Source organism: Geotrypetes seraphini, chromosome 2 (genome assembly GCF_902459505.1).
Source record: "Geotrypetes seraphini chromosome 2, aGeoSer1.1, whole genome shotgun sequence".
NCBI lineage: Eukaryota > Metazoa > Chordata > Amphibia > Gymnophiona > Dermophiidae > Geotrypetes > Geotrypetes seraphini.
In genome coordinates, this window is record NC_047085.1 from 490,742,293 (window position 1) to 490,765,495 (window position 23,203).

At 47.0% G+C, this 23,203-nt stretch overlaps 2 protein-coding genes across 9 annotated transcripts in view; one reads left to right on the top strand and one right to left on the bottom strand.

Annotated features, from left to right (window-relative positions):
* Nucleotides 1-19,900, bottom strand: part of KLHL18 (kelch like family member 18) — a 151,485-nt gene extending 131,585 nt beyond the window's left edge. For 2 of the 4 annotated variants that reach the window (XR_004538200.1, XM_033931872.1), the window contains exon 1: nucleotides 19,443-19,900. Coding sequence is in view for 2 of the 4 variants with exons in the window: in XM_033931872.1 (XP_033787763.1) it covers nucleotides 19,443-19,568 (126 nt within the window). In the remaining 2 variants the exon portion in view is untranslated. Of the gene's footprint in view, nucleotides 1-19,256; nucleotides 19,343-19,442 lie in introns of those variants that run through there. The other 2 variants (XM_033931874.1, XM_033931873.1) reach the window with 2 other exon arrangements.
* Nucleotides 19,901-19,965: 65 nt separating this feature from the next.
* The window catches only part of KIF9 (kinesin family member 9), a 252,267-nt gene continuing 249,029 nt past the window's right edge, over nucleotides 19,966-23,203 (top strand). For 2 of the 5 annotated variants that reach the window (XM_033931864.1, XM_033931867.1), the window contains exon 1: nucleotides 19,969-20,166. The gene's annotated coding sequence lies outside the window, so the exon portion shown is untranslated. Of the gene's footprint in view, nucleotides 20,167-23,203 lie in introns of all 5 variants that reach the window. The other 3 variants (XM_033931868.1, XM_033931865.1, XM_033931870.1) reach the window with 3 other exon arrangements.

Genomic DNA, 23,203 nt, shown 5'->3' on the forward strand with positions numbered 1-23,203 from the left:
TCCCTGGTCGGGGCTTTGATCAGCCAATTGTCCAGGTATGGGAATACTTGCAGACCCTGGGAGCGCAAGGCAGCCGCGACCACTAAGAGGCACTTCGTGAAGACTCGGGGGGACGAGGACAGGCCGAAGGGGAGGACCCGGTATTGTAGGTGGAGGTCCCCCACCTGAAAGTGGAGGAATCTGCGACAAGCAGGGTGCACCGGAACATGGGTGTAGGCCTCCTTCAGATCGAGGGAGCAGAGCCAATCGCCCTCGTCGATCAGGGGGTAAAGAATCAGAAGGGAAAGCATCCGAAACTTTTCCCTCGTCAGAAATTTGTTCAGGCGCCTCAAGTCCAGGATTGGGCGCAGGTCTCCCGTCTTCTTCGGTACCGGTCCCGGGAAAGATGATGGAGGCACTGATTAAAGACAGCATCTGTGAGCACATCGAAAAAAATGGGCAGCTAAAACCGAGTCAACATGGCTTCTGTAAGGGTAGGTCATGCCTCACAAACTTATTGTACTTCTTTGAGGGAGTGAACAGCCAGGTGGATAAAGGGGAATCTATAGACATCATTTACCTTGACTTCCAGAAAGCCTTCGACAAGGTGCCACACGAGAGACTGATTAAAAAGATATGGAACCACGGGGTACAAGGGGAGGTCCACCGATGGATCAAAAACTGGCTGGCAAACAGGAAGCAGAGGGTTGGCGTAAAGGGCCACTACTCAGACTGGAAAGGGGTCACGAGCGGAGTTCCGCAGGGGTCGGTGCTGGGACCGCTCTTGTTCAATATCTACATAAATGACCTGGAGGCGGGAACTAAGTGTGAAGTCATTAAATTTGCAGATGACACCAAACTATACAGCAGGGCTCAAACCAAGGAAGACTGCGAGGATCTCCAAAAGGATCTAACGCAGCTGGAAAAGTGGGCCGAAAAGTGGCAGATGAGCTTCAATGTGGGGAAATGCAAGGTCATGCACGTGGGGGAAAAGAACCCGATGTTCACATACAAAATGGGGGGAACACCACTAGGGGTTAGTAACCTGGAGAGAGACCTGGGAGTGATGGTAGACGCAACACTGAAGGCATCGGCGCAATGCGCCACAGCCTCTAGGAAAGCAAACAGAATGCTGGGTATCATTAAGAAGGGTATTACGACCAGGACGAAGGAAGTCATCATGCCGCTGTATCGTGCAATGGTACGGCCGCATCTGGAGTACTGTGTCCAGTACTGGTCGCCGTACCTCAAGAAAGACATGGCGGTACTTGAGGGAGTACAAAGAAGAGCAACCAAACTGATAAAGGGAATGGAAAATCTCCCATATACCGACAGATTGAAGCAGTTGGGACTTTTCTCCCTGGAAAAGCGAAGACTTAGAGGAGACATGATAGAAACCTTCAAGATCCTGAAAGGCATAGAAAAAGTAGACAGGGACAGATTTTTCAAATTAAGGGGCACCACAAGCACAAGGGGGCATTGGGAGAAATTGAAAGGGGACAGGTTTAGAACAAACGCTAGGAAGTTGTTTTTCACTCAGAGGGTCGTGGACACCTGGAATGCGCTACCAGAGGAAGTGATCAGGCAGAGTACGGTACAGGGATTCAAACAGGGATTGGACGGATTCCTGAGGGATAAAGGGATCGTGGGATACTGAGAGAGGTGCTGGGATGTAACACAGGTATAGAAATAATAAGTATAGAAACCCAACCAGGTAGTGCATGTGCAAGACCAGAGGGTTAGGACTTCGATGGGAAGATAGGACTCAATGGGAAACCAAGGTGGCAAGGGGGCCCCTTCTGGTGATTCAGACAGGTCGTGACCTGTTTGGGCCGCCGCGGGAGCGGACTGCTGGGCAGGATGGACCTATGGTCTGACCCGGCGGAGGCACTGCTTATATGTTCTTATGTTCTTATGACCTATGGTCTGCCTCAGCGGAGGCAACTTCTTATGTTCTTATGTTCTTATGTACCAGGAAGTATCGGGAGTAAAACCCTTGGCCCCTTTGATTTTGGGGAAACGGTTCCACCGCCCGCAGGCGAAGGAGGTCCTGTGCCTCGGAGAGGAGGAGGGACAGCTGCGCTCGATTGGGAGGACATGTACTCGGTGGGCTGTTGGGAGGAACCTCCCGAAAATTGAGCGAGTACCCTGATGAGATCACGCCAAGGACCCATGAGTCCGACGTTATGGCTTCCCAGCGAGGGTAGTAGGCTTGTAGGCAGCCCCCAATGGGAAGGAGACCAGGTGGAGGTGCGGAGGGGGCCCGCCCCTGTCCGCTCATCCCGTCAAAAGGACGGAGACGGCTTCGCAGGCGCAGTGGGCTGTGATTTTGGTGGAGCCCTAGAGTGAGCCTGGGGGCGTCGCGGCAGCGGTCTGGAAAAGGCCGGAGTAGACTTCTGGGGGTAGCGGCGAGGCAATCCCCGGAAGGGGCGAGAGGCTTGCGGTTTAGGTTTTTGCCGGACAAGGGATGCGAAGGAACGTTCGTGTTCCGACAACCGTTTCATAGCTGCCTCGATGGTGTCGTCAAACAGTTCCTTCCCGACGCAAGGGAGGTTAGCTAACCGATCTTGTAGGTTAGGGTCCATATCGACAAGCCCTAGCCACGCCAGTCGGCGCATGGCCACCGCGAAGGCTGCGACCCTGGAAGACAGTTCAAAGCCATCGTAAGCAGCATGGAACAAGTGCAGTCGGAGGTTGGAAAAATCCTGGAGGAGGAGACCAAACGCTGCCTGACGAGGGGCAGGTAGGTCCCCCGAGAAGGAAGCCAGCAGCCCAATGAGGTGTTTCAGGTAGGAGTAAAAGGTGAAAGTGTAGTTCAGGACCCTAGAGGCCATCATAGAGTTCTGATACAAACGGCGTCCGAATTTGTCTAGTGTCCGGCCTTCGCGTCCAGGAGGAACCGCCGCGGAAACTCTAGAGGGGTGAGCTTTCTTCAGAGAAGACTCCACCAGTAAGGATTGGTGGGACAACTGTGGTTGCTCAAACCCCGGGCAAGGCACCGTTAGGTACTTAGACTCCATTTTAGATGGGACCGCCATCACCATGTAGGGAGTCTCGAGGTTCCTTATGAGGGTCTGCCGGAGTACCGGGTTCAGCGGTAGCCGGAGGGACTCTCGGGGCGGGGAAGGCATATCCAGCTCCGCCAGGTACTCCTTGGAGTACCTCGAGTCGGATTGTAAGTCCAAGTCAAGGGCACGTCCCATGTCCTGGACGAACCTCGTGAAGGAAGGTCGGTGGGATCACGTGGCCCCTTGCGGGGACGGTGACCGAGACCTCCGTTTTGCTGAGAAGGAAGGGGAAGCTTCCCTCGAATAGCGAGATTCTCGCTCGGACCCTCGATCCGACGCCGGGGACGCGCTATGGAAACGCTCCCGGGTCGAGGACCTGCGTCGCCTCGAGGAGCCCCTCAGGGACGCCGCCAGGGTACGGGGTACCGACCGATGTCGGGTCGGGGACCCCTCCCCGGACTCCCTCGGCGAAAGCCTGGAGCCTCAGACCGGAGCCCCGGTCCGAGGGGGAGTCAGTAGGAGATGTGGGTTAGCGAGAGACAGCTCGGTAACCCATAGCGGTCCCCCCGATCGGGTCGAGGGGGAGTGGCCTCGAACCGGAGGCGAACTCCGGGCCTTTTTAGAGAGGGGCTTCGATTTTCGTTTTGCCCCGCAGTGCTCCGCCGGGGACGCGCGCCTCGAGTGCCTCGGAGAGGAATCCGAGGAAGAAGAGAGGCGGCGAAAACAGCGTGCTTTGCCTCGAGGGGTCTCGACGCGTTGCTCAGGCTGGTCCGGCGCACGCGAGGTCGAGGTCGAGGCCGGTTGAAGGTGAGCCATGGCAGCGGAGAGCTCTGTTGTTATCATTGCTCGGAGCAGCTCCTGGAATACCGGCACGGACAGCATCAACGGCATGTCCGAGGCCGCGGTGCACTCTACCGGGGACGATCTCGATTCAGAGCATTCCCGAGTGGTGGAGGCACGTCCCGAGGTCTTCGGGGGTTTCGCCGGGGCCGTGGGCAAGGAACTCCCCCCTTGTCCGGCCATTGTCCCCGAGGTTGGCTTCTTTGGAGGTATGGAACCTGAGGAAGGAAGAGGGGACTTACCCGGAGCCGAAGACTTCTGAGAGCTCGGGGGTCTTCGAGGTTGAGTCCCGAGGCAGGGCCCAGGTACCCGAGGCCGGGCCGAGGTACCCGAGGCCGAGATCGAGGCCGGGGCCAATCTTGAGGTCGAGGGTTGATCGGCAGCAAATAGGTCCGCCATGCGGGCCCGTCGGTGGCGGAGCGCCCGGTGTTGGAAGGTTGCGCACCGGGGGCAAGTTTCTGTTGGATGATTGGCCCCCAGGCAGAGGATGCACCAGCGATGCGGGTCTGTGAGTGATAGAAGACGCTCGCACCCGGTGCACTTTTTAAAGACCGAAACGGGCCGGGACATAGGAAGTCCAGGCGACCGCGGCCAATCAGGCCACGCGGCTGCGACGACCCGGGAGCCCCCGGATCGCGAGAAAAAAGCACGAAAAGCGCGAAGAGCAGGAAGAATAAAAAATTTTTAATACGCACAGCGACTTTTAACGAGGAAAAAAACAACAAATCGCGGTGCAAAGAAGGCACTGGGGCAGAGCTAAGAAAAAACGTGTCTTCTTAGCACAGTGGAAAAAAACGAACTGGAGACCACGAGGAGGGGATGCGCCCTCTAGTGGAGCAGGAGGCACACATGCATGGTGCAGCACAGCAAGCTTGAATCTTCAATCAAGTTTGCTTGAAATGCTGTCCGCATCGGGGCTCCGTAGATGACGTCACCCACATGTGAGAACATCATGCCTGCTTGTCCTGGGATAATGATTAAAACCAAAATAAAAAAACCTATTACCGTATTTTCACGCATATAACGCGCGCGTTATACAAGATTTTACAAACCGCGCAATAGCCATGCGCGTAATATCCGTGAGCACGTTATACAATTGTTTTCTGTCTTGCTGGCGCCCTCCTCCATCTTCCTGCAGTGTTCGCTGAAAGCCGCAGCAGCGGCTTCCATGCGCCTCCTGCGGCTGGGAAGCGTTCCCTCTGACGTCGTGACGTCAGAGGAACACTTCTGGGTCAGCCGCAAGAGGCACATAGGATCCGCTGCCCGCGGCTTCCAGCGAACGATGCAGGAAGATGGAGGAAGGCGCCAGCAAGACAGAAAACAATTGTATAACGCGCTCACGGATATGCCTTTTCCAGTAGTAGCTCAAGGCAAGTTACATTCAGATGCGCTAGGTAATTCCCTGACCCCAGAGGGCTTACAGCCCAGATTTGCTCTTAGAGCAAAAGAGGGTTGAGTAACTTGCCCAGGATTATAAAGATCATCAGTGGGATTTGAACCCTGACTTTCTCGGTTGTCAGCCTACCGCTATAACCACTGAGCTACTCCTGGCTTTAAAGCACATGCGAGTATAATGCTTCCATTTGGCTTATGCTAAAAACCCTGGCAAATGCGTATCAACAAGTTCTGGATCTTTCTGCCACACCATAGGCAGAGATTCAGCTTCTTTTTCTTTTATAAAAAGGAAATTAAAGAACCAAAGGGGGTACAAAATCATTGGGAGAGCTTTGTTTTTGCATTTGTGGAGCACAGCAAAAAAGAAAACTGAGGATATAAAAAAAAAAAACAAAAAAACTGCGTGCAGGAATGGCTGCACATGCTTACAACCTTACACTAAGCTCTGGCAACCTGCAACGAATACTTGTGTGCCTGATTCAATCCTGCTTGTGGACAAAAAAATGTCAGCTGTAAAACACTTAGAAAGATCTAAGAGGGGAAAAGGGTGGCTGCTTAGTTTGTCACACACACTAGGAGGATTGTTTGAACAAACAGGGATCCCTTCTCTAGTCCTCAGCATACAATCTGACAAAGACAGAAAAACGTCTGCAGCTGAAAGATCAAAGTAATTCATTAAATTCCAGAGCTATTTTGGATGGCAAATATGAACATGCCTTAATCCCATCTATCTTCCCTATCTATCTAAAAATACAACAGGTTACATTGTTCTTCATTTTCAAGTAAGTAAAATAAGAAATATTTTTTTGAGACAGAAACTCGGAGCACAGATTTTTATTTATTTATTTATAGTCTAATTGGTTTACATTCAGGTACTCAAGTATCTTTCCCTATCTGTCCTGGCAGGCTCACACTCTATCTAATGTACCTGGGGCAATCGGGGATTAAGTGATTTGCCCAGGGTCACAAGGAGCAGTGTGGGATTTGAACCCACTGCACCACACACTCCCCAAGTGCAGCCTTTTGACTAGATTTGCACTGCAGGTAAATGATTAGGGTTAAAGTGTCTTGTGTGATATATTAGACTTTGATATATTTAATTCATTTTCTATCACGTTTTTACCCCCAAAGAGCTCAGAACGGGTTACAGGTTAGACATACATAAAATACAGTTCACAGGTTATGACTTGCCACAATTACAGTACAAATTTACGATACAGTTTTTATCCTAACTCGATACGTACTAGAGGTCTAATACTACTATACATAATGTACAATTTACATTTTCCATAGTTACAGTGGACGATTTTTTTCAATTCAAGTTTTTATCCTAATGTGACGCATACCGGGATCTAGTGCCAATATACATTTCTTTGTAATCCATCGGTCAAGGGCAGGGGAGTTAGGTGAAGAAGTATGTCAAGATAAGGAAATTGGGTCATTAGGGCATAGACAGGGGGTGGGTAAGCAGAGTGGGCAGACTTGATGGGCTATAGCCCTTTTCTGCCGTCATCTTCTATGTTTCTATGTTATGTTTTTATTGCTTTCCTAAAGTTGAAGAGTCTTTCAAGGGATCTGATCTGCCGGGGCAGTCGATTCCAGTGGGCTTGGTATGAAGTGGGAGTAGGACAGTCGTTTGGCGCTTTGCAGTTGTAGGGCATGGCTAGAGGCGTTTTGAGGCATATTTCATCCTGGGAGCGGAAGGACCTGTTCGGCACATACGGAGGAAACTTGGCTGTCACTTAGAGAGGTGAAATATTTACAGGCATTAGGTCACCTGGTGCTGGCCGAGGCTTAGGAGCTACTTCTTATGCAGTCAGGCCCAAGCCAGAAAAGAAACTGCATTTACCTAGGAGAGGGATCTCTTCAGCTGTTTGGCCCCAGGCCGAACGCCTTTCATTCCAGCAAGCCCTAGCAAAAGGTCAGTTTTGTTGCAGCACAGTCCGACCTAAGGAGAGCTGTCATATTCAAGCAGCAGTCAAAAAAGAACATACCACATCTGCAAACAAATTCCCAGGCATTCCAGGGAGAAAAATAATGGAGTTGAGAGAGGCCAGAGAAAGGGCATGAAGTACATAAATAAAGTCAAAATAAAACTACAAAATGAATGAAAAAGAACCTCACCCCAGCAGTACGTCTTCTCCGTTAGCCTGGTGTTTAAGGACAGAGTCCTGCACTACTACTAGAACGGGCTCTGTGCTCAAGGGTCTTCTGAATCCTGATTGGGTTTGGTCCAGCTTAGATGAGTTTTCCAAGAAATTTGATATTTGTTGGCATGCTACTTTGTCTGTTCGTTTGGATATCCATGACTAGTTGGCTACCAGTCTGTAGTTAAAGAAGGTTTTCTAGGTATTTTTCTTTATTCTTCAGTATGGGTTGATGACGGAGAGTCAGACTATAGATATGTTGTCATTTAGTCCTATATAATAACTAACAAATTAGTCTTTCTGGAATGCATTTCATCAACGCATGGTATCTATTGGCATATGTTTTCCCATCTGTCTGTTTATGTATCACAGGCCTCTTCTTGGATGGATTTAATTTAAATTTTGAAGGATAGGCTGACTGAGGTGCCACCAAGCCTGCCAAATTTCAGTCAAACTTGTTCAGAAGGAGGTGGGGCTAACCCTGAAAAGAAAAATTACATACTGGAAAATCTGTCTTCCTTACATTAGAAGAACACACTTCAACTTCTTTCAACCTGATCACACCCAGAAATACAAAGAAAGGTCAATGAACTTGCCATGGGTCACTTAGAGCAGAGCAGCAGCAACAACCTAGTTGATGAAGGGCTGAGAATCTGGGGAACTGGGTTTGATTTCCACTGCGATTCCTTATGATCCTGGGCAAGTCACCTAACTCTTCATTGTTCCAGGTACAAAAACAGATTGCGAGTCCATTAGGAACAGAGAAAGTACCTGCATAAACTGTAAACTGCTTGGTTGTACCACAGAAAGGTGGTTTATCAAATCTATGACCTCTTTTACTCAGAAAGCCGAGACTGGAACTAAGGGACCACCGAGATGAGTCTTATACTCATGAACCAGTGCTTTGACTGCTTGGCCACTCAGAAATAATCTGTGAAAAATGCTATTGGGATTAAGATTCAATAGACTTTAAAAAATATATATATGATCCGTGCTGAGAATTTTCAGAAGATTGACTGATTGATTTGGAAGGAGATTAGAACTATCCACTTCCATTTTCTATTCAGGGGGAACTCCTCTTATTTGATCACACAAAATGTTTTTGTGTATCTTGACTGTATTCCTCTGCAACCTAATAAACATTTAATGAGGGAACTCGTATTTCCCAAACTTCTTTCATAAGCATTTTCAGAAAATGTTCAGGACAATTTCTGGAATATGATCTAAGAATTAACGACGTGGCGACATCACCAAGATATGGATGGCTACTGGAGTGGAACCAGGCCGGGGGTAGGGGGGGATAGGGAGTACACTTTCAACACGGAGTTTGTGCCTATAGCTGATAAATAATGGCTGAGTATTGGATGCTTTAAAAACTCTACAATCATAAAAGTGGATGTACAATCACTATTTGTGTGGTACTGAAAAAATTATTCAGATGGGCCAAAGGTAGACTCAGCCTTTACTCTTCATTAATGGACTCCACCTGCAGTTTTGCTCTCAAATGATTATTCATTTGTTATTGTGTGAATTTTCCAATTTTTAAAAGGTATTTGTTTCAAGAAAGTTTTGAAGAGCTCATTCTCTTTCCAAGCTGTCTTAAATCTGGAATGACTTGCCTCTGTCCCTTAGATAGCAACCATACAATTTCCTGTTGGGTCATTCCCAACATCTTAGAAATTGCCAAAAATTTTTCAGGGGATACACTGGGACCTCTAATGAAGATATCTAAGGTTTGGGGACATAATCTCAACCAGGTCTTTATTTGGACCACTTTTTTTTTGTCCACAGAAGATGTTAAGTGTGGACTCTTCTTGAAACTGGATCAGCTGACATGGAATTACCCTGCTTCAAAAATACTTGAAAATGAAAAATGTCCTACCTATTAATTTTCTTTCCTTTAGACGCAGCAGATGAATCCAGAGGCTAGTGGGATAGAACACATCTACCAACAGGTGGAGATAGAGAACTGATTTGCAGGTGTATATCTTGGATGGAGTCCCTCTTGCTAGCCAGTATCGCTTAATGTCCAAGCATCCGAACAATGCAGTTTACAACCCAGCCAACTTCTTTCCCATAAGTAAAATAATTCTGACCTCAACCATGAGACAGCACCTGTGAGAAAAAAAGTCCATGAACAATGCCTAATCGGGTGGGGCTCTAGATTCATCTGCTGCATGTACAGGAAAGAAAATTAACAGGTAGGACATAATTTTTCTTTCCTTAGCGCCGTCAGCAGATGAATCCAGAGACTAGTGGGATGTAGCAAAGCAACCTCAACTCGGGCGGGGCAAACATGCCGCCTCTGTGAGCACCGAAGCACCTAGGGACGCCTCCGCGCGCTCTACCACATCCAAGCGATAATGCCTAGAGAAAGTGGCTGCCCTACAAATCTCTTCCAGGGAAAACCCCATGGACTCCGCCTAAGACATACCCATCGCTCTCGTCGAATGAGCATGCAGAGTCACTGGCACCCGCTTACCTGCTAACAAATAAGCAGAAGAAATAACCTCGGACCCACCGAGCCACCGATGCCTTAGAAGCCGCCAAGCCCTTTCAAGGGCCCGAAAAGAGCACAAAGAGGTGATCCGAACATCGAAAGTCATTAGTAACTTGAAGATAGTGCAAGAGCATTCTCCTTACATTGAGCAAATGCAAGGCAGGAAACCTCAACCCCAAATCCTCTTTCCTGAAGGACAGTAGAAAGAGGACCTGATTGACATGAAAAGGAGACACCACCTTTGGAAGAAAGGAAGGAACCGTCCGAATCGAAACTCTGGCCTCTGAAAAACGTAAGAACGGATCCCTGCAGGATAAAACCTGCAACTCAGAAACCCGCCTGGCCGAAGTCAGGGCCAACAGAAAAATCGCCTTTAAGGTAACATCCTTGAGTGTGGCGGTATCTAAAGGCTCCCCTTGCAAACCTTTAAGGACCACTCTCAGACTCCAATCCGGACATGGCCTCCGCAAAGGGGGCTGAATGCGGTTAACCTTAAGGAACCTTACCACATCAGGGTGAGACCCTAAGGATAAACTAGACACCTTCCCTCTATAACAGGCAATAGCTGCTACCTTTACTCAAATGGAATTGCAGGCCAACCCTTTAACAACCCCTTCTTGCAGGAAGGAAATAATCTGAGAGATGGAAGTCTGAAAAGGAGGAAACCCTAATTGAATGCACCAAGCTTCAAACACCCGCCAGATTCTAGCATAAGTCGTAGAGGTAGAGCTCTTCTTTGCCTGCAGTAGAGTAGAGATAACCTGCTAGGAATACCCCCCTCTGCCGCAGCCTTGACTGTTCAATAGCCAGGCCGTAAGACCACAGTGGAAGAGAGCTTCCCCCTGATCCTACACTTGTGGGACGCAGATGGGTGTCCCCCGCCACCAAGGCGGAGTGACCGGTGATCACCTTCCCCGAGGAATCACACCTGAGGGCTGCTGACAATCCTGAAATAGCCACCCCATTGCACCGGAGCCACGAGCTAGATAAAGCTATACTCGTCCTCTCACCATCCAGAGAGAAAACCCTCTCCACAGATGCCATGGGGCCTTGGGAGGACCGAGGGCCTTCCACACTCCCCAAGCTTGCTCCCTGAGCTTGTGGGGGAGCCGTGGAACTTGCCGCAAGGGAATGCAAGGACCCACACCTGGAGTACCCATCTCCTGGGAAACCAAAGGACCCCCTGGTGGACCCACAACACCCTGGAAGGGAGCCCCAGGCCCTTCCGACCGTAAGGAACCAGAACTCCCAGCCCTAAGGCTCACCACAGAGACGCCCAGAAAGAATCTGTGCCAGGAAAAAAGAAATCTCAACAGTGACCTTCGCGCCTTATGGAAGCTTGGCCATTCTGCCAGCAATGAGGCTAGACACCTCCTCATTCACTTGGCGGAAGGAGCCAAAACCTTGTCATTGTGGAGGGCGAGAGGATTGTGGAGGATCCACCCTCAAGGCCGAGGATTTGGTAGGACGAGAAGGTTGCCACTGCGTAATCCTGGACCTGGCACTATAAGCTGCCGAATAGGAGGCCCTATATGCTGATTTCTCCGGGCTATACCTCCTCGTATCCCGAAAACACGGCCTAGATGAGGGAGACCTAGGTGCCCCTCTGGACACCTTTGAGACTTAGTCTCCAAAATCCTTCACCAATTTTTCCAAATCCTCCCCAAGCAGCAACCTGCCCCTAAAGGGAAGATGCACCAGATGCAATTTGGAAGCAGCGTCCGCCGCCCAATGCCGCAGCCATAGGTGCCGCCTAGAAACTACTGCCAGAGGCATCTGCTTAGCTGAAGCTCTAATCATATCATACAAGGCATCCGCAAGATATGCCAGCCTGGACTCCACATCTGGAAACTTGGGGCAGAGCCCCACCGGCCTCTACCACCCCATCAGTAAATAACTGGATCCACGGAAGACAGGCATGTGTTGCATAAGAACTGCAAATCGCCACCTGTAGAGTCAGGGCTGCCACATCAAATGAAGACCTTAAAGAAGATTATCTTCCTATTCTGAGGGTCTTTCAGAGTAATACCTCCATCAATTGACAGAGTAGTCTTCCTAGTAACTGTCGCTACTAAGGTAGAGGTCTGCACAGGAACGGGGATCGAGGGCATCTCCAGGACTCCCACGGGGACGCCCCACTGACCCACGAGACTCTCACGGGGATGGAAACAGGATTCGATTTACTGATGCCTACCTAAATTCTGGCAATGCAGCTGAGAGACAAGTCCGGCGCCATAGCAGAAACAGCCATGCTGAATAGTGAGCTTAGCACCTACACAGCTGAAAGCCTTGCTTGCTGATTGGTCTGGCGGCCCGGCAAATATTATCCCTAATATTCTCAGTTCCGATTCCAGTTTTAATGGGGTATTGTTGAGAAACAGTCGAATATCGTTGTTGGTGATTCTTGGTGGACTTAACAGTAGAAATTTCATTTTGTCTTTGTTTAATTTCAGTATCATGTTCTTCAGTTGGGTTCATGGCTTCACTCACTTGGCTGTTAATTTTGTTTTTGTTCTTGTGAAACGGAAGGCTTGTGATGTCATCTGCATAGGAGAAGCGTATTAGGTCTTTCTTGTCTAGTATGTTTTCCCAGCATTGGCATCAGGACGTTGAAAAGTATTGGGGAAATTGGTGATCCCTGAGGTAAAGCTGTCCATTCTTCAGGTATTTTTTTTTTTTTACACAATATGATAACCAACAGCGATATTCAACTGTTTCTCAACAATACCCCACTAAAACTGGAATCAGAACTGAGAATCTTAGGGATAATATTTGACAAACATCTATCTTGGGAAGCATGGGCTTTAACTAAGAGAATATATCAGACACTGAAAAAGTCAAGACGGATGTCAATTTTTTGGAAGAGAGACCTACTGGTTTCTAATCCAATCACTAGTACTTTCTCAGACTATTGTAACATACTCTATGTAGGCTGCAGAACATATATATACAAAAAATTACAAATTCTCCAGAATGTAGCAGCAAGGAAAATATTTTCAGCAATAAGACATGAGAAATTATTACCTCTATACTAGTGCTGCCCAATTCAGGGAAAAAAATTTTCAATTCAATTCAGCCTATTTAATTGATTTTTCAATTCGATTCACTTTTCCTGCCCAATCAGATGTTTTTTTTCAAATGGCCTGGCAGGTTATTTTTGTAGCCTCTTCACCCACCTCACCCCGCTTTGCCCTCTCCAATCCCACACCAGTGCTGTGGCATAAATTAAAAAAAAGACGTTTCCTCTCTCTGTTAGGTCATAGCTCACACTTTCTGTCTAACACTAGCTCTGGCAGGACATACATTTCAAATCTGACATATTGTAAAAGCAGAAAATAATTTTTTTTTTTCTACCTTTAGTTGTCTGGTCATTTTATTATTCAAATCTTGTTGGTCCCAGGCTCTGGTTTCTGTTTCTCTTCTGTTAACTCGTTCACCAGGGTCTCATGCCCATTTGACGTTTCTTCTTTCTCCTTGCTCACATTCACCTTTCATCTCTGTACCTTCCTTCTACTGCCATCTCTCTCTCTCTCTCTCCCTGCCTTGTGCCCCGAGTCAAACCTCTCTATTCTCCTCCATGCAACAGAAAATGTTTAATTATTTTAAAAAAACCCACACATTTTCCTACTTTATTACTATCCATCTCCTTTCTTAGGGAACCAGGGTTCCTTTAGTGGGAACAGAAGTTATGAGTGGTGGTAGGAGGGGAGAGAGATGAATTGGGCCCCACACCATTACAGTAGCACTGTCCTCAGCACTACAATTTGCTGTCAATTTGCACCCCTCAACAATGGGTGCAGACTCTTCCACTATACCACCCATTTCACACAAATATGCAAGAACTGCAGTTATAGAATACTAGCTTAATTTCACAGTTTCACACCTAACTTTCCCACCCTTTTACAAAACTGTCACGTGGTTTTTAGCACCGGCAACAGCGGTAGCAGCTCAGATGCTCATAGGAATTCTATGAGCACTGAAGCTGTTACTGCTGCAGCCGGCGCTAAACACCACACTATAGTTTTGTAAAAGGGGTGGGGGTTAAACACAAGCACATGTCAAAGGCTGATGTAAGTGTCTATGCCTAACTGCAGGCAGTTAGGAGAGTAAACACCTAGGAGAGGATTCTCCAACATTCACGCTAAAATACGACGGACCGCTGACATGGCCATAAATATAACAAGTTGAAAAAGATGACTCATTCTCTAAAACCCACACATGCAAATGAGGTTCACGGAGAGTCACTAAATTTGCATGGGACAAGTCACTGGCGATAGTGATTGGCCTATGTGATGAAAACACCCGTAAATTAAAAATAAAGAGACACCTCGGCGATATCCCCACATCCCCCCCCAACATCCCCGTACCTTTCAGTTGACGGCCGGCTGGAGGGATACCTATTCCCTCCAACCAGCAGGCTTGCCTCTTCAAAATGGCAGGCCTTTCCCTTCCCAGTGCATCCTGGGATGCACCAGGGAGGGGCCTAAGGTGTTGATTGGTCTAGGGGCTTAAGACCCCTCCTAAGGGAGGTCCCTTAGGTATCTGGCCAATCAGGGACTTAGCCCTCTTCCTGGTGCATCCTGGGATGTGCCGGGGGCTTGTCGGGGGTGAGAATCACTGGTGGCAGGAGGGAGTAGACGTCCTTCCTGCCAGGGGGGGGTCAGGTTGATGGGGGAAGAATCACCAACGGTGGGAGATAATGGGTATCCCTCCTGCCGGAGCGGTCGGGGGGGGGGGGGGCAGGGACTTCTGTTGCAGGAGTGGGCATCCCTCCTGTCGTCCTTCAATGCGTGGTTTCTGTTTTTTTTAATTTACGGCTGGGGGCGTCTGAGCTGTCAAGCCTTACTTTCCTGTAAATGCCTGAGCTCATCAGAGCTCAGGGACAGAGGCAATATCAAGGGATACAAGGGCAAGATCAAGGATGACAAAACATCTCACAGCAATGCAGAGGGAGATAGTGTGAGAGGTAGAGATTCCACCTTGGAATCTGAGGTAAGTAATTGGGACAACAAAGAAGGAGACAGAGACTCCACCCTGGAGTCTGGGGTAAGAAATCGCGCAAATAATGAAGGGGGCAGAGGCAATACTAAGAGTGACAAAGGCAAGATTGAAGGGGACAAACTATCTCGGGCAGAAAACACTCCATGCAAGCAGAAAAAATTGGCAGCCATGTATGCTAATGCCCGTAGCTTGGGCAATAAAATTCTGGAACTAGAAACAGAAATGAGAAACGCCGACCTTGATGTGGTGGCAATATCAGAAATGTGGTTCTCGGAGTCCCACGGATGGGATATGGTCATACCAGGATATAACTTACTCTGTCACGACAGAGAGGGCAAATCAGGGGAAGGAGTAGCTCTATACATTAGAGAAGACATCAAAGTTACTAAAATCACAGACATCAAGTATACGGGAGAATCCCTCTGGATGAACCTTGCCAGGGGCAATAACAAATGCCTGAATCTTGGTGTTGTGTACAGACCACCAAGACAAAAGGACGATGCGACCAAGAACTAATTGAAGACATTGAGACCTTCACACTGCGAGGAGACACAGTGCTGTTGGGAAACTTCAATATGCCCGATGTGGACTGGAACAAACTTTCAGCTACAACCAGTGACAGCAAGAGGCTACTATCCACCATATGAGGAGCACGCCTCAAACAGATGGTACTAGAACCCACCAGGGATCAGACGATCCTGGACCTGTTGCTCATCAACGGGGACAGTGTCACAGAGGTGTCAGTAGGAGAAGCTTTGGCCTCCAGCGACCACAACATCAAGTTTCAAGTTTATTAGGATTTTATATACCGCCTATCAAGGTTATCTAAGCGGTTTTTACAATCAGGTACTCAAGCATTTTCCCTCTCTGTCCCGGTGGGCTCATAATCTATCTAACGTACCTAGGGCTATGGAGGATTAAGTGACTTGCCCAGGGTCACAAGGAGCAGTGCAGGGTTTGAACCCACAACTCCAGGGTGCTGAGGCTGTAGATCCAACCACTGCGCCACACACTCCCCATGGTGTGGTTCCACCTGAAGAAAGGAATCACTAGGTCAAATAAATCAACTAAGGTCCTAAATTTTAAAGGGACTAACTTTCAGTGCATGGGGGACTATGTCTACAAAGCACTGCAAAACCAGAGCACGACGGACAGTGTGAAGGTACTATGGTGGGCTTTGAAATCAACCCTGCAAGAAGCAACCAACATATACATAAAAACTGTGAGCAAACGGCACAGAAAAAATAGACCTAAGTGGTTCTCAGCGGAGATCTCAGAACTAGTAAAGCAAAAGAAAAAAGCATTCATAACCTACAAACAATCGCAATGGCCAGAAGCTAAAGAAACCTATCTGGCGAAATCTAGAAATGTTAAAACGGCAGTCAGGGAGGCCAAACTCCGGATGGAAGAAAATTTAGCAAGACAGGTTAAAAAGGGGGATAAATCCTTTTTTAAGTACGTTAGCGACAGGAAGAAGAACTCAAGCGGTATTGTGCGCCTAAAGAAACCTGACGGCAACTTCATTGACTCAGACGCGGACAAAGCAGAACTACTCAATAACTAGTTCTGCTCAGTCTTCACCTGCGAAACGCCAGGATCCGGACCTCAGCCACAAACAAAAGGGTGCTCGGAGGACCCATTCCGGGACTTTGCATTTACCGCCGGCAATGTCTACCACGAACTATCAAAACTAAAGGTGAACAAAGCCATGGGCCCGGATAATCTACACCCCAGAGTGCTTCGGGAATTGAGAGATGTTCTGGCAGAACTGTTGGCTGAGCTTTTTAATCTTTCCCTAACCAAGGGAAAAGTTCCCTTGGACTGGAAAACTGCCAATGTTATTCCACTCCACAAAAAGGGATGCAGGTCAGAGGCCGAAAATTACAGGCCAGTGAGTCTCGCATCAATAGTGTGTAAACTTATGGAAACATTGATCAAAAACAGATTGGACACGATTCTGGATGATGAAGAGTCCGACTAAGGGATCCCCACCACATGGCTTTACGAAGGGAAGGTCTTGTCAATCCAATCTGATAAATTTCCTTGACTGGTAACAAAGAAACTGGATAAGGAAGAGTCCCTGGACTTCAGTAAGGCTTTTGATAGTGTCCCACACCGTAGGTTATTGAACAAGATGAACACGATGGGCCTAGGAGAAATACTGACTGAATGGGTAGAAGACTGGCTTAGCGGTAGACTTCAAAGGGTAATGGTAAACAGTATTCCCTCAAAAACGTCAGAAGTGACCAGTGGAGTACCGCAGGGCTCGGTCTTGGGCCCAATACTATTCAATATCTTTGTAAGGGACCTGCCTCAGGGACTTCGAGGTAAAATTACATTATTTGCCGATGACGCTATTTACTATGCAACATTGTGGGCAGCGCAGCAGAAACCGATAGCGTAACCACGCCCAGCACTATGGAGCAGGACCTACTTTTACTAGAACAATGGTCCAGTACTTGGCAACTAAATTTTAATGCCAAAAAATGTAAGGTAATGCACCTTGGTAGCAGAAATCCATGCAGAACATACACCCTGAATGGTGAAAACCCAACCAGAACTGTAGCAGAACAGGACTTGGGAGTAATCATCCGGGAAGATATGAAAGCTGTGAATCAGGTGGAGAAAGCTACAGCAAAAGCTAGACAAATGCTAGGCTGCATCAGAAGGAGCTTTATCAATCAAAAGCCTGAAGTTATACTACCCTTGTACAGATCAATGGTGAGACCTCACCATTCAGTTCAGTTTTGGAGGCCACATTATCAAAAGGATGTGAAAAGAATGGAGTCGATTCAGCGAATGGCCACTAGGATGGTCTCAGGAATAAAAAATCTCCCATATGAAGAACGTTTGAGCAGGCTGCGCTTATATTCTCTCGAAGAGCGCAGAGAAAGGGGGGACATGATAGAAACATTCAAATACATCACGGGCCGCATTGATGTGGAGGAAGAAATCTTTTGTCTTAGGGGTCCCACGGGTCCTGCTAAAACTCATGGGGGGGGGGAGATTTCATGGGGACACCAGGAAGTATTTCTTCACCGAAAGGGTAATTGATCGATGGAATGGTCTTCCACGTCAGGTAGTCGAAGCCAGTACCACGCTTGACTTCAAGGGACGATGGGACAGACAGGTGGGGTCGCTCCGGAGGAATAAAGATGGATTCTCGAAAGAGGGAGGGTTCTTGAGTGGGCAGACTTGTTGGGCCGTTGGCCCTTTTCTGCCGTCATACTCTATGTTTCTATGTACTGACTGTAAAGTAAGGCTACAACAGCTCAGACCCTGTTGGAAAATTCTGCCTGCAAATGTAGGTTAGGGAATCACCTGGTGATAATAATTGCCCAGAGTGCTCATTTAATATTAATGACCTCATTGTAATACATTTGCATGGCAGAGTTGGAGTCTGCCAGGAAGTTCAAAAAAGACCACAGTGATCCCTTTTGATAATTGGCCAGTAGAATACTTCCACACTAAACTGGCTGGAACCAGTTTAGTGACCATCATTAAAGGAACCGTAGGTTTTGAGAATCTTCCCTCTAATATTTTAAAACATGTAACTTCTAGGCACACCCCTGACCCACCCATGCCCCTTAGCAGTTGCACACAACAGAAAATGAGGACAAGTTACTTAACCGTACTTTGCCCCAGGTACAAAAACAGACTATGAGCCCACCAGGGACGGAGAAAATACCTGTATAGAATATGTAAGTCACTTTGGTTATATCAAAGAAAGGCAGTATATTAAGTCCATGACCTTTTATCTTCTAATGTATTTTGCAAATGAGTCATTATTAACCAATTTGCCATTATTCAGCCTCATGTACACCCTTTCCTTTAACAGTGAGTAACAGTTCTGCCAGAGTCTCATGTCTAGGCTCGAATTACACAGATAAATAACCCCATCAGACAGTACAGCGGAAGCCTGAAAGTCACAGATCAAGAAAAAAACATGACCAAATCACTTGGTAAGAAATTATATTGAATAAGTCTATGAACCTTAAGGAATCAACGGAAGCAAGAGATTAAAGGCATTTGGCAAGTCTTCTCACAAACCTTATTCTAACCTGTCTTGTTACACAGCCAAGGCTCTCTGACCGTTCGCATAGGAAGCCAGAGAGCTAGGTGGTCAGGTAGGTATCACCCAGAATCTGCCACACTCCGTGAACCAGTTTTCAGTCAACACAAGTCTGATCCCATGCTGGTCTAAATGCAGCAACCTACTTTCTCTCACCATCACTCCCTGTCCTCCTTCTGCTCCTGTACCCACGCAGAAGCTAACACCCTCCTCTCTTTTACTATTCTACCTTATGCCCAGTTGCTTCTCATCCTCCCCCATCACTACGCAGCCTTCTCTCCTGTGTCTCTGGGCTGCCATGTTCTCTTTATTACCTATTTCTTTCTACCTTGGCTTGCTTGAAGTCTGAAATCTCACCTAGCGCCTCCGATGCCGCCTCTGCTTGCTCTTTACAACACCCACAGCCGATTCTCTCGGCTGCCTCCTTCCCTCGCTGTCTTTCTCCATTCTCCCCTCTCCAGATCGTACCCATCGCTCGGGCTGGGCATGCACGCTCTTACCTTCAGCGTGACATCGCAGAGCTTGCCTTGCCGTCGGATCTCCTCCATCACCTCGTAGCCTCGGCTGGGCAAGTCCCCGACCGTGAAATGCACCAGATCCTCCAACTCTTCCAGCTCGTCCACCATTTTTGGAGGCAACAACAAAAAACAAACAAACAGAAGGGTGAGGAAGGAAGAGGAGAGGGAAAAGAAGCCGGAGCCGAGGCAGGAGCAACACCTTCACTTCACACTGGAGGCGGCCCACGCCGGCCACCGTAGCTCCTCCTAAGGGCAGGCCGTTCCGGCTTCGCGCCCCTCTGCGAATTTCGGCATCTTAGTAACCAACGATTGATTGATTGCTAGCTACTATTAAAAGCGTGTTTGATTTGTTTGCGAACGCTTCATTCTCTTTGGAGGCAGGAAAGCCATGCGGTCGAACAGAGGTTTTCGAGTGGGTTAAATGCCTGTAGAGCTCGGCACTTCCTAGTCGTCCCCTGGGGGGAGAATACGGTAACTTCCGGCGCCGGGCGGAAGCGGTCGTCGCTATGGTGACGGTATACACAGGGAGAATGCCGGCTTGGAACGAGTTGTAGCTAGAGATGAAAGAGCGGCCGCCCCGAGGCTTCTCTCCTCAGTAATTGGTGGGGTTATCCCCAGCCTCCCCCCTGAAAGACGAAGCGCCGAGTGTTGTGGTTGGGAGTCAAGTGGCAGACTGGTCCTGTACGGCCGACCTCTTCCCCCAAGGGTGAGTTTATTGGGGACAAAAATTAGGGGTGCTCACCAATGCTGCCTTGCTCCCTATGACACAGTTTATTTTTTTGCAAAACCAAAAGGCAACGTGTGGAGATTAGATTGTCACTTTAACTATAAACTTAAAATGATGGTGGAAGAAAAACCTCATCTTAGCCCAATTCATCTGTAATTTTACTGTAAAGTACTTCTTTAAGTGGGTAGATGTCAATCATGGGGAAAAACCACCACTATCAACCACATAGTGCTCTGTCAGCTTCACAAAAATCCGGAATAGTAATACTGGACACTCTCTAATCCTACATAAATGCTTAAGGTGAAACGCTTATCTGTCGAAACTATCCTTCCCCTCATTAAAAGGCATTTCCCACCCAGGAAAACTGGGGACTTCCCTCCTCTTCAGATTCACCGAGCTCTGGAACAACCTTACCTCCCCTCTTCGGAACCTGAGTGCTCTCCAACCCTTCCGTAAAGATCTGAAAACCTGGCTTTTCTCAAAAATCTAACACTCCCTCCTCATCTGACATCCTAGCCCTCTAACATTCTTCTTTCCTCCTATCTTCATCTAGCCCTTTCCCTGGAGTTCCTTTCTCATTACAATTCCTGTAAACCGTGCCGAGCTCCATGACCGTGGAGATGGTGCGGTATACAAACCTAAGGTTTAATTTAGTTTAGTTTAGTCTTAAATCCCAACAAGGACCCATTTCACTGGAGCTTCTTCGGGGGATATTACATTAACATGGTGCCATATATGTATGTAGACTTTTAAAGCAGTTCCTTTCTGCTTTAAATTCCAATAATGGTGCATTGGGGGAAAAGGATGATCCTGTGACAGGTGATGAGTATGGAGAAGAGTTTTGGCAGTGTGTTCAGAATCTAAACTAAATTAAACCTTAAGTTTATATACCCCATCCTCTCCATGAATATAGAGCTCAACACGGTTTACAAGAGCTTAATAAAGGAAAAGAATAGCACATTGAATTTGGTGGATTGAGTATAGGGGGGGGAGGAGAGTGTTACGTTTTTGTGAAAAGACTGGTTTTCGGGTGCTTACGGAATAGTTGGAAGGAGACCTGAGTCTGCAGTGGGGTTGTAAGGTTATTCCAAAGCCCTGTAATTATGAAGAAGAGAGATTTTCCCGCATAGAGGATACCTTTTAGTGAGGGGAAGGAAAGTTTAAGTTTTTGGGTGGGCCTGGTATTATCGGGACTCGGGGAGTTCCAAGATAGAGGGATTAGAGGAGAGAGGATGCCGTGTAGGATTTTAAAAGCTAGGCAGTGGAGTTTGGACAAAAGTGGGGAGACATGGTCAAATTTACGTTTTGCGAAGATCAACTTGGCTCCAGTGTTCTGAATTAGTTGAAGTCTATGAAGACTCTTTTTGGTTAGACTAAGGTAGATGGAATTGCAGTAATCTAGTTTGGAAAGGATGATGGATTGAACAAGGACGGCAAAATGTTGTTGGCGGAAGCAGGATCTCACTTTCCTCAGAATGTGGAGGCTGAAAAAGCATGATTTTACCAGGGAGTTGAGGTGGTTGTTGAAGGAAAGAGAAGAGTCGATGATGATGCCTAGAACTTTGCTTGAGAACTCAAGCTGCAGCGTGGCGCCAGAGGGCAGTGCAAAGAGGGTGGGTAACTGTTCTAATTTTGGACCGAGCCAGAGAAGTTTCGTTTTGGACTTGTTCAGTTTGGAAGAGAATGGAAGAGATTACTTTTATTAATAGAGAGAAAGAAATGACAGGTTTTAGAAGTCTGTTGGAGATGTGTAGAGAAAGAGATGACCTCAAGGTTACGAGCTGAGGAGACAGGGAAGATGACAGATAGTATCTTCAGATATTGAGAATGAGAAGAGAGGATTAAGGGTCATATATTTGATATACCATCTTTCTGTGGTACATCCAAAGTGGTTTACATATTATATACAGGTATTTTGCCTCTAGTGGCTCACAATTTAAGTTTTGTACCAGAGGCAATAAGAGGTAGATTTAGGGAGAGCAATTTCAGTCTTGGCTGTGTTAAGTTTCAAATCATGGTGGGACATCCAGACAGCAGTACTGGAGAAGCAGACTGAGATTTGGGCCTGGATTCTTGATGAATTTTCAGGTGTAGAGATAGACCTAGGATTCATCAGCATAAGGATAGCCCTGAAAACTACAAGGATGAGATCAAAGGGAACAAGTATAGAGAGAGAAGAGAAGAGGTCCCAAGACAGAGTTCTGAGGTATGTTGACTGATAGTGGGATAGGAGTGGAGGAAGGTTCACCAGAGCATATATATTGTGATGGGAGAGAGAAGAAGAAAACCAAGATAAAGTAGAACTCTGAAATCCAAGTTAAGGTAGTGTATCTGACCAGTAGTCTTATATTCTACTATTTTTCAATTCAGATTTAGAGTGAATTACAACAAGAATAACCCTACATTAAGGGGAGAACATATACTTAAAACTTATTGCACAAATTATTGGTAAAATTTATTTAAAAAGTATTTATTAAAAAAAACATTTATTAAAAAAGTAGGTCTATAAAACATTACAAATTCAGGCTTCTTATTTCTAAAGGAAAAAAATTATCATACCAGTTGACTTCCTAATTACTCAAAAACAGTTGGAAACTGAAGTTTAAAGCTACAGTTACTCCATGTAGTAATATTAGCTGGAATACATAAAAGAGATGTTAATTGTTTTGGAGCAAGTACTAGACATAATACCTTAAATGTAATCCTGTATCTAATCAGAAGCCAGTGCAATTTGCACAAAAGAGGTGAAGCCCTTTCAAATTTTCTAACCGAAAAGATTAGTCTAGTAGCTGTATTTTGATACAACTGTAATCTAGTAAGAACATTTTCAGATGCTTCACAGTCAATAGAATTGCAGTATCCAAATATGGCAATAATATTGATTAACTACTAGAAAACTGGATTATGACGAGGTAGATCTTATGACTCTCAGTTGTCAAAGATGGAAAAATAATTTTGAGAGTATTCTCATATGATGATTTAATTCTAAATCAGAATCTAGGATTATACCTAAGAT